At 40.1% G+C, this 12,400-nt stretch overlaps 1 protein-coding gene across 1 annotated transcript; it reads left to right on the forward strand.

The window, feature by feature from the left end:
• Positions 1-6,059: 6,059 nt before the first annotated feature.
• Positions 6,060-6,821, forward strand: LOC107906519 (uncharacterized). The gene has a single exon (XM_016833534.2). It carries the CDS (start codon positions 6,060-6,062, stop codon positions 6,612-6,614), a length of 555 nt encoding a protein of 184 aa, XP_016689023.1. The 3' UTR covers positions 6,615-6,821.
• The last annotated feature ends 5,579 nt before the right edge of the window (positions 6,822-12,400 follow it).

The raw sequence follows: 12,400 nt of genomic DNA on the forward strand, positions 1-12,400 counted from the left end.
AACTATTATTGGAGATTCAAGGAACCTTCTCCAACCTCAAAGAGAAACCACATGCAAAATTAGACCCTTTGACTCCAAAGCAACCAGTCCTTCTTCACCTCCAGCCTCACGGACTCTGGTACACTATCAGCCCAGTTACCACACACCCTCCTCTTCCGACCTTCCAGCGCCAGGACGTGCGTCACATTGTTGACCGTCCGGTGCACAAAGTTGTAAGTAACTTCATCAAATAATAAGTGCAATTGTTGTATATGAAAAGTAATCGGCCTAAGAACCGATCTATCAACCCCTTTCTTCTGAACATATTTGATTACTGACAGGGAATCCCCTTCCACCAACAGTCGCCGAAAGCCCATCATGCGTGCAATGAGTAGCGCCCTTTCACAAGCTCGTGCCTCAGCCACAAAAGCATTGCCAACATCCTCTAACAGATAAGTATTTGCCCCTACCACTTCCCCTCTGCAATCTCTGGCTAAGGCTGCTGTTACAGCAAGTTTTTTTTCCTGAACATAAGACGCATCAAAATTAATCTTAATAACATCAGCATCAGGAGGCCTCCAAAGCTCCTTGCCCAACGAACTAGAAGGGTATAAATTCTTATGTATTAATCCAAGATCCTGGTCATAGCCCCTAATGAACCCCAATACCTTCGACATTGAGAATTTAACCCATTCATGTACCAACTTATTTCTATGAAACCAGAGACACCATAAGGAAATAGAAATGAGTCGTCTCTGTCGGCCATCGCCAGCTAGATACGTACTAACAAATCGATTTTTAAAATCCAGAGCAACATCAAAGGAAGGAAGTGAAATATGCAACGAGGACCACACACACTGCAGTATCCCACAAGACCACAGTAGATGCTCACTATTCTCTAACTCTTCCTGGCACAACGGACACACAGTCTCCATGGACTATTTTCTACGCGTCAAATTACCATAGTGAGGCACCAGATTGTTGAACAGCCTCCATACATGAATTTTAATTTTTCCAGGAATGTTCGAAGCCCATAAATCAGTGTAAAATCCTTTGTAATACGCACCACTAGTAGACTGATGTAAATTGCTTTGTAAACATTCTGTAATGAGAACCCGATACCCACTCCTAACAGAGTACTCGCCTGAACCCTCATATTTCCATACTAGAACATCCTCCGATCCGCTTTCAGAGAGAGGAATCGAGAAGATACGATTTGCTGTATCATCATCCACGAAACTTTGTACTAACTCTCTATTCCAGGTACAATCCCCATTATTAATAAGCTGATTAACCGTTGTCCAGTTAGGCCAAATTTCCTGAACTGGGATTCTGTTATTTTCCTTTCCAGGTAACTAGGGGTCATTCTAGATATGGACTCGAACACTAGTTTCTACCCGCCACAAAAGTCCATCTCCAATCAGTTCCCGAGCACTGCAAATGCTTCTCTAGGTAAATGAAGGGTAAGAACCAACCTTTGCTGTTAAAAATCAGTGAAAGGAAAATAACGGGCTTTTAAAACCTTTGCAAGAAGACAATGAGGCTGGGATAAGATGCGTCATACCTGCTTCGCTAATAAGGCCTTATTAAATAAGAACAAATTTTTAAACCCCAGACCTCCCAACCATTTTGGTTTACATAACATGTCCCAAGTACTCCAATGGATGCCTTTCAAAGTTTTATTATTCGTCCACCAAAACCGATTCATAATACCTTCAAGTGCACAGCATAACGTCTTTGGCAGCAGGAAACACTGCATAACATAAATTGGAATTGCTTGCAAAATTGACTTGACAAAAACCTCCTTGCCCCCCATTGACAAGTAGCGTAAACTCCACCTCTCAATCCGCTTCCTGAATCGATCCACAAAATTAGCAAAGGCCCACTTTTTCCTCCTACCCACCATCATAGGCAAGCCTAGGTACTTCTCAGGATTAGAAGCCACCCGAACCCCTAACAGTCTAACTATCTCCTTCTGTACACCAGAAACCACATTCGTGCCAAAATATATGAGGGACTTATCAAAGTTCACTTGCTGCCCCGAAACCATTTCATACTCTTTGATAACATCCTGAATCACCTCAGCCCCTTCACATGAAGCATCCCCAAATAATATGCAATCATCAGCAAAAAATAAATGACTGACTGAAAATTTCTCTCTACCTATAGGTGCCCCCAACATCTTCCCTTTATCCTTTGCGTCCTGAATAAGCAGAGAAAATCCTTCAGCACAAATCAAGAACAAGTAAGGAATTAAAGGATCCCCTTGTCGTAAACCTCTGGAAGGAGAAAACCACTCACTATTAGAACCATTGAGGCTAACAGAGTATGAAACCGAGCAAACACAATGCATGATAAGAACAATCCAATCCGTATGAAAACCCAAATGCTTCATCATCCCCGCAAAAAAATCTCATTCCACTCGATCATATGCTTTACTCATATCGAGCTTAAGCGCAAAGTGGCCTTTCTTACCCTTCTTCTTCATTTTTGACGAGTGAAGAATCTCATAAGCTACCAACACATTGTCAGAAATTGGCCTACCTGGAATAAACGCCCCTTGAGATTCATTAATGCAAGTCCCCAGCATATCACTCATCCGTAAGACCAACACCTTAGCAATAATTTTATAAATAACATTGCACAAACTTATAGGTCGGAAATGCGACATATGTCTTGGCTTATCAATCTTTAGAATCAAAATTATACGTGTTTTATTGATATCACCTATATCCAAATGACCATGTAAAACAGATAAACAATATTGAGATACTGCAGGACCAATAATATGCCAATACCGCTGAAAAAAGAAAGCTGGAAAGCCATCCACACCAGGAGCTTTCAAATGAGCTAATAACTTGACCGCATTTGTAATTTCCTCATCCGTAAACTGTTGCAACAATCTTTCATTCATGCAATCGGTAACCTTTCTTTCCACTAAACCAAACAAGCGCTCATCTGAACCACTTTCCGAAGCGGAAAACAGCTTGCCAAAGTAGTCAGTAGTAATCTGTAAAAAAATCCTCAGATGAAGTTGTCCTCCTACCAGCAGCATTTTCCAGTTCAGAAATTCTACCACGAAAATGTCGTTGCACAGCAACCTTGTGAAAAAAACTAGTATTCCGGTCTCCATTCCTCAGCCAATTAACTCGGGCACGCTGCTCCCAAAATAATTCTTCCTTATCAACTTCCTGATTAAGTCCGACTTGAACCTCCAAAATCTCAGCTAGAATCTCATCAGAAGGATCTTGGTCATAAAGACTAGATAGTCTGTCCTCTAGTACCCGCCGATTCCTCCTCTCCTTACTACTAGTAGCCTTACTCCACTTTAACATCTGATGACCCATTTTTTCTAACTTATTCAATACTCCACCAGATTCTTTTTCCCACCATTTTCGAACCAACCCTTCAAACGAGCTATCAAGACACCACTTGGTCTCAAAACGAAATGCCTTTGCAAAGCCATTTTGATTATTCCATGCCATTCCCAACGTATCCAAAAGTAGAGGGCAGTGATCAGAAAACGAATGACTCAAATGTTCAAGGCGATACCCTGGAAATAGATTTACCCAACTCAAAGGTGATACCCCACGATCCAGACGTTCCCTTATAATTGTTGAAGCAAACCGACCTCGTTCCCATGTAAACCAACGACCAACAAAAATTAAATCATTAAGGTTACAGTCTTCGAGAGCCCTGCGAAAATCCCTCATTTGACGATCAGATCGGAGCCGACCACCCTTCTTCTCAAAAGAGCTCGTAATCTCATTGAAATCTCCCAAAACCACCCAAGGAATGACCTGACCATGATTCAGCTGGCGCAGCAAATCCCACGAGGCTGCCCTACACCTTTCATCCGGATTTCCATAAAACCCCGTTAACCTCCAGGTATCCCCACACTCATTATCATGGACTTCAACATCAATGTGATAAGAAGAAAAACTTTTAAGTTGAACCAATGCATTTACTTTCCAACCCAACGACAACCCCCCTCTTGCACCTATGGCACCAACATCAATTCTATTCTCAAAACCGCACTTTAGCATGCCTAATTCCATTTTTTTCGAACTCAATTTTATCTCCATAAGAAACAAAATGCGGGGATTAATAACTCTTAACTTATTCTTGAGCCTTTTAACTGTTCGTGATCTCCCCAAACCACGAACATTCCAGCTTAGCACTTTCATCGGGCCCGGCTGCTCTGGCCATCAGAGCTAGCCGAAACATCCATTAAACCTGATCCCTCATTAGTGTCCATACAAACATGTGAACTCTCCACGACTCTCTGCCATTTTTTACCTTCTATAACCGTAAGTAGGTCATTTTCCTCAACCAACGCCAACTCCATAGGCCCATAATCGACCCCATCAGAGCTCATACCAACAAAGTTCCCATCACGCCCCTTAGAAAATGTACCAACACCTTGAATTTGAGCAGATCCCAAAGGAATTAAATTAGGATTAATTTTAGAATTCAAATTCCTACCAAAACCCCTAGGATGAAGGCCCAAATCTTTCCCCATATTAGCCAAATTACCATCTTTGACACCTGCCAAATTTTCATCATGACACGGTGACCCATCTACTGTCCACAGCCACCTACTCATCACCATACTCCTACGCCTAGCCTCCGCACGTAATGACAAGTCCCATCCAAAAACTATTTTAGATGAATCAATAGTTAGTCGGCAAGGGCAGTAGCTCTCCCCGTGCCCTAACTTGCCACAAATAAAGCAAAACAAACTTAGCTTCTCATACTTGAATCGAGCATAAACAACCATAGACTTCCCTACTAGAACTTTCTTTTTACGCTTCAACGGCACAGCAACATTTAAGCTAACACGAATACGCAAATAATTTTGACCCCCATAGACGGAATGGACGAATCATACTCAACAAACTTACCTCAAAAATCCCCAAATTGTTTTGCCATTGCCACACTCATCAGCCCCGGAGGCAACTCGTGAACCTGTATCCAAAACTCCGAATGATTCAACTCCATCGCTGCTGGATTTACCCCAACTGGAACTTTTTGTAATACGAGTAAATGGTTATTAAAAAACCACGGTATACCGGTATGAGCCCTTTCAAGATCAACCTCATGAAAAAATTGAAAGAGATATCGTTTCTCCCCTAACTCCGTTATACAAAGCCCTCCTATAGGATGCCAGAGATTCGCCATCGTATTACGTAATGAGGGAAAGTGAACAACACTATCCGTAAGGCATCGACCCACCAAACAGAGTTGATGAACTCCACCTGCCGCTTCTTCATCCCCTTGGAACGCTTCTTCCTCCTCATCCAGTAGCCTCAAGTTATCCAACGCATCCTCCATTAAACCACCCCACTCTACCAATCAAAACAAAACAAAATTGAGCGAGAATCCCCCAATAAAACACCCCAAAAAACTGCCCCAAGAACCAACTAGAAACTTTGAACCAGAACAATAAAGAAAGGTGCCAAAAAACGGCAGACAAAGAAACGTGCCAAAAACGGCAGACTCATTCTACAAAATTTAGGAGCTTTTTAATTTTATTAGGTATTTTTTATTTCATATTGTTTCAAGTTTTTTTTTATAATTTTTAATTAATGTTAATAAATATATTATTTTAAATTTTTTATTTAAATCCATTTTCTTTTTATTTATAAAAACAAATAATAAATATATAATTATATTTTAAAAATATTAACTAATTCAAATATTTATATGTTAAATATTTATTTTCTCCTAGGGTAAAGTGTAAGTACCCTGACGATCTGGTTAGGTGTCAAATTGAAGCGCTACTTAGCAGCGACACATGCCAATAATTCATGGTTTTCGGCATGAACTTTGGACATTGAACCCCAATTTTCATATTCCTTTGGGCTTGGGTGTGGGAGAGGGTAGGCCGACAAAACGAAACCTCTAGAGATTTTGCGGGTAAGGGTAACTATAGCTATATCCACTTTTACCATTCCCAGCTTCAGACACAACTCCATTTTTGCTCTCTCTGTTCTTGAATCCAAGGTTCCTGCATCAGAAAAGCTTTTCTTCTCTCTGAATCATAAGGATCAGGTGTCTGAAACATTGTGTAAAAATCCATGGAAGCAACGAGAGAACGAGAAACCACAGGGTTACTAGACAAGATCCTCCCTCCACGCCTGGAAGACGCCGGACTCGAGGATTGCGCTCTTCCGCCAGATTCCATACACGAGGCCTTCCTCAAAGCCGCTTCCGCCGTCAAGTCACGAGCAGCCAACATCTTCCACTCTGATGATGAAGATGAAGTTGAACGCGGATGCTTAGATGACCCATTTCCCGACAAGGGTAAGTGCTCCTCCGATGTTCTTGTTTCGCCACCGTGTCCCGACATGTCTGACGCGGTAGTGGTTGGCGGAGGGTCGTCGGATCCAGCCTCGGACGCTGTGGAGGGCTGCGTAAAGGAAAAGGGATGCGGTAAAGAGGTAGAGGAGGGTAAGGATATGGTGATTGTGGGTGGTGATGGTGGAGAAGCCGCGGATGGGAAGGGTTGTTTAGATGATGAGCTCAAGGGTTTGAAGATTAAGGGTGAAGAGAAAAAGAAGAAGAATCAAAATCAGGAGGATGATGATGAGAGGGAAAAGGAAAAACCAATTCTGGTTGAGGGTTTTGTGTAAGATTCTGCTTGTTGATGCTTAATGATGAAGAGAAAAAAGAAGAATGTAGCTCCTTGTCTTTTTTGCACTTTTTTTTTTGTTTCTTTTTGAATAGTTTAAAGATCATGGATATATTTCATCTTTACTATGAATCTCGCTGCTGTCTATTTAACCAAACTCGTGGAAGGTTTTTAGTAGAATAACTTGTTGGAACTCAGATTTAAACCAGTTGGGTCATATCTATATAATCATAAAATCTCTCTCTAGTCTCAAGAAAGTAGGGATTGCTCGTCCTGGAAAATTTGCATAGCCAGGGTGAAGCCCCCCGCCCGCCCCCATTATCAGTGGGACTTTGGGCTAATGGTTATAATGAAAGAATGGTCCGTCTTGAACTGATATCAATTTTCTTTTTTGTTCGAAAAATGGGCATTCATTCATATACAAAATAGCAAATAATCACCTCAAAGTTGGGTAAATTAAGGAACCAGTGGCTTCAGCTGTCAACACCGGCTTAATGCAATCAGGAGGTTCAATGCAAATACTGAAGAAATCATTTTAAGTTCAAAACATTTGAGTTAGAAGGGAATTGCATCTTGCAAGAGCGTCAACACTGTTATTTGCATGATAGGTGCCATCTAGGTCCTGATAAGGAGAGTCCTGTAGTATCAAATAGTTCAGCTAGTAACCAAAGCATCCAGTTCGATTTCCAGTTCGAAGATTCACTGCCCATTATGGTCCCTGATATGGGAGCCGGCATCCCCTCTGTCTGCGTGACCAATAGAGGACCCATCTGAGTCGAGTTTTTGCCATCCATTCATCGGTGGTTTCCAAGAAATACTGATAACATAGGGCTAGCAATTCTTTTAGGGTTTAGCAGCTAGAATGAAATACTCCCTCGCTCATTGGTTCTTCCAGTGAAGATTGAGGAGTTTCTTGCGAGCCAAATGGCTGGGATGAAGAAACCAAAAACAAGGCTCCAAAGTCCAAGACTGTTAGGATCGTCCCGAATAAGCAACGAACAAGTAAAAATAGTAGAAGAAATTGAGAAGATGAACACACAAATTTAACGTGGAAAAACCCCTCAAAAGAGGATAAAAAACCACGGGCAAAGATAATTTTACTATAATGGCAAAAGAATGAAGAGTACAAAAGATGGAGATAAAAACTAAACCCCAAAAACCTGAAAAACAAAGAACCCTTAAACGTAAACACAAAATTCTCTGAATGTGTTATGAGTTCTAATCTAATGGGTGTCTCTTTTCTAAGATTGTAAAGGAGCCTATTTATAGGCTAAATTAGTAAGTCAAATAAACTATACTAATAAATGCTAAATATATTATACTAATAAATACTAAATCTTCTAGAAAGAAAATATATTTTTGTTTAACTTGACTTGCAAGCAATCTCTTAGAATTTGGGTCACACAATTCTAACAATCTCCACCTTGACACGAATTCTTTCAATGCCATCTTTGCCAAAACCCGCCACGGGCCTATCTTGAACTATGCAGGGAATTAACTGAGTCGAATCTATGCTTAGAAGCTGGAAGACTTCTAGCCTTCGACTTGTGCACTGCCAAATCAAAACTAACCCGGGTCTGATTTTCACGAATACAGTGCCCTAACTTTTCAAAACCTGCATCCAAAAGAGAACCCCTCTTCAACGAAACGGTCATACCTTTTTCCCTCCTATGACCAAGTTGCCTCCGCTTCAAATGAGTTGACTTTGACTCCGTAACGGACGAGGGACGTCCGATTTCACCGGTCACTATAGAACCTTCCAGAATATAAAGACTACCGGTTCTTTTACCTTTTAACAAAACGAGAGCTCCACGAGATACTTTAATGTCGCTCGACTCGATGTTGATTCTGCATCCTTTCAAGTCTAAAATACTCAAGGAGATGAGATTCTTTCGTAAATCAGGTACATACCTGACATCTGAGAGTGTCCTAATCGTCCCATCGTGTATCCTAATTTTAACAGTACCAATACCGATTATTTTACTATATGAATCGTTTCCCATGTGCACAACTCCACCTTCAACTGAACTGTATGTGGAGAACCAATCTCTATTAGGACACATGTGGAAAGAACATCCTGAATCTAGGATCCACTCAGACGTAAGCTTGGAATTATCGCTCGTTGACGCTAACAAGAAATCATCATCGCCTTCATCGACCAAATTAGCACCAGCTACATCTTCCTCGTTACTCTCAGCAGCTTTTTTATTTCGCAGTTTATAACAATCTGCTTTGACGTGACCTAACTTTTTACAATAGCGACACCTTTTGTCTCATTTCTTTAATGCTACCAAAACGAAAGCTTGCCTATCTGTTTTGCTATTCAAACCAAACTCATTGTCGAGTTTGTCTCTACTCAACAAATGACCCTTCACATCTTCGAACAAGAGTTTGTCTCTGCCATAAATCAGGGTTTCCCTGAAAGACTTGTATGAAGAGGGTAAAGAGCATAATAACAGCATAGCTTGATCTTCATCGTCAACGTTCTTTAAATCATTTAAAAGAGTGATGAATTGACTGATGTGATCTTTAAGAAGCTCACCTTCGTTCATGCGAAACGTAAATAGACGTTGTTTCAACACTAAACGGTTAGCCAGAGACTTAGTCGCATAAAGAGTTTCTAACCTTTTCCACAAGGCGAATGAGGTCTTCTCCATCAATACCTCCTGCAATACTGTATTCGCGAGGCACAATTGGATTGCAGACAAGGCCTTTTCATCAAGCTCTTCCCATTCTGTTTGATTTAGATTCTCAGGCTTTTTCCCTGTAACAACCTTTTTCAAGCCATTTTGAACTAGAATTGCCATCATCCGGACTTGCCACAGATTGAAATTTGTCTCACCATCGAACTTCTCAATTTCAAACCTTGCTGCTGCCATCTCTGACCGGGCTGATCTATGAAAGTTAAACTAGCTCTGATACCACTTGTTAGGATCGTCCCGAATAAGCAACGAACAAGTAAAAATAGTAGAAGAAATTGAGAAGATGAACACACAAATTTAACGTGGAAAAACCCCTCAAAAGAGGATAAAAAACCACGGGCAAAGATAATTTTACTATAATGGCAAAAGAATGAAGAGTACAAAAGATGGAGATAAAAACTAAACCCCAAAAACCTGAAAAACAAAGAACCCTTAAACGTAAACACAAAATTCTCTGAATGTGTTATGAGTTCTAATCTAATGGGTGTCTCTTTTCTAAGATTGTAAAGGAGCCTATTTATAGGCTAAATTAGTAAGTCAAATAAACTATACTAATAAATGCTAAATATATTATACTAATAAATACTAAATCTTCTAGAAAGAAAATATATTTTTGTTTAACTTGACTTGCAAGCAATCTCTTAGAATTTGGGTCACACAATTCTAACAATCTCCACCTTGACACGAATTCTTTCAATGCCATCTTTGCCAAAACCCGCCACGGGCCTATCTTGAACTATGCAGGGAATTAACTGAGTCGAATCTATGCTTAGAAGCTGGAAGACTTCTAGCCTTCGACTTGTGCACTGCCAAATCAAAACTAACCCGGGTCTGATTTTCACGAATACAGTGCCCTAACTTTTCAAAACCTGCATCCAAAAGAGAACCCCTCTTCAACGAAACGGTCATACCTTTTTCCCTCCTATGACCAAGTTGCCTCCGCTTCAAATGAGTTGACTTTGACTCCGTAACGGACGAGGGACGTCCGATTTCACCGGTCACTATAGAACCTTCCAGAATATAAAGACTACCGGTTCTTTTACCTTTTAACAAAACGAGAGCTCCACGAGATACTTTAATGTCGCTCGACTCGATGTTGATTCTGCATCCTTTCAAGTCTAAAATACTCAAGGAGATGAGATTCTTTCGTAAATCAGGTACATACCTGACATCTGAGAGTGTCCTAATCGTCCCATCGTGTATCCTAATTTTAACAGTACCAATACCGATTATTTTACTATATGAATCGTTTCCCATGTGCACAACTCCACCTTCAACTGAACTGTATGTGGAGAACCAATCTCTATTAGGACACATGTGGAAAGAACATCCTGAATCTAGGATCCACTCAGACGTAAGCTTGGAATTATCGCTCGTTGACGCTAACAAGAAATCATCATCGCCTTCATCGACCAAATTAGCACCAGCTACATCTTCCTCGTTACTCTCAGCAGCTTTTTTATTTCGCAGTTTATAACAATCTGCTTTGACGTGACCTAACTTTTTACAATAGCGACACCTTTTGTCTCATTTCTTTAATGCTACCAAAACGAAAGCTTGCCTATCTGTTTTGCTATTCAAACCAAACTCATTGTCGAGTTTGTCTCTACTCAACAAATGACCCTTCACATCTTCGAACAAGAGTTTGTCTCTGCCATAAATCAGGGTTTCCCTGAAAGACTTGTATGAAGAGGGTAAAGAGCATAATAACAGCATAGCTTGATCTTCATCGTCAACGTTCTTTAAATCATTTAAAAGAGTGATGAATTGACTGATGTGATCTTTAAGAAGCTCACCTTCGTTCATGCGAAACGTAAATAGACGTTGTTTCAACACTAAACGGTTAGCCAGAGACTTAGTCGCATAAAGAGTTTCTAACCTTTTCCACAAGGCGAATGAGGTCTTCTCCATCAATACCTCCTGCAATACTGTATTCGCGAGGCACAATTGGATTGCAGACAAGGCCTTTTCATCAAGCTCTTCCCATTCTGTTTGATTTAGATTCTCAGGCTTTTTCCCTGTAACAACCTTTTTCAAGCCATTTTGAACTAGAATTGCCATCATCCGGACTTGCCACAGATTGAAATTTGTCTCACCATCGAACTTCTCAATTTCAAACCTTGCTGCTGCCATCTCTGACCGGGCTGATCTATGAAAGTTAAACTAGCTCTGATACCACTTGTTAGGATCGTCCCGAATAAGCAACGAACAAGTAAAAATAGTAGAAGAAATTGAGAAGATGAACACACAAATTTAACGTGGAAAAACCCCTCAAAAGAGGATAAAAAACCACGGGCAAAGATAATTTTACTATAATGGCAAAAGAATGAAGAGTACAAAAGATGGAGATAAAAACTAAACCCCGAAAACCCGAAAAACAAAGAACCCTCAAACGTAAACACAAAATTCTCTGAATGTGTTATGAGTTCTAATCTAATGGGTGTCTCTTTTCTAAGATTGTAAAGGAGCCTATTTATAGGCTAAATTAGTAAGTCAAATAAACTATACTAATAAATGCTAAATATATTATACTAATAAATACTAAATCTTCTAGAAAGAAAATATATTTTTGTTTAACTTGACTTGCAAGCAATCTCTTAGAATTTGGGTCACACAATTTTAACAAAGACCCGTCCAATTATCGTGCCCAACCAATATCTTATAGGTGCTATCTACCTAATCCTTTCTCAAATACGTGGCTAGTTCTATTTCAAGGCCCTCCATGTAGGGGAAACTGAATTTTGGACCTCTTCCCTGGATTTTGCTACCAGAGTTGTAGCCCAAGTTGGCAATGGTTGCGGAATTTGGACTCCATTACTCCTAAAACTAATTGATTCAAACAGCGGTTAAATTTTTTATTTAACATAGCCCGACAACTTCTTTTCTATGTTTTCACGTGAAACATTAGCTTTTCCTTCTATTGTCCAACTGAAATCATGTTTAGCTGGCCTATAACAACTTAACAACGCCATAACATCACTCTTTGTGTCTCTTGACTGAATCAGATTTGAAATTTATATTATATTTAATATGTCTACTTTATTCTTTTATCGTAATCTTATTTAAAGTGTTTTATATTTTTAGA

This window comes from Gossypium hirsutum, chromosome D05, assembly GCF_007990345.1.
Source record: "Gossypium hirsutum isolate 1008001.06 chromosome D05, Gossypium_hirsutum_v2.1, whole genome shotgun sequence".
NCBI classification, from domain to species: Eukaryota; Viridiplantae; Streptophyta; class Magnoliopsida; order Malvales; family Malvaceae; genus Gossypium; species Gossypium hirsutum.

Bases quoted from the DNA above. Each gene is read 5' to 3' on its own strand.
- LOC107906519 (XM_016833534.2), top strand. From the start codon at position 6,060: ATGGAAGCAACGAGAGAACGAGAAACCACAGGGTTACTAGACAAGATC.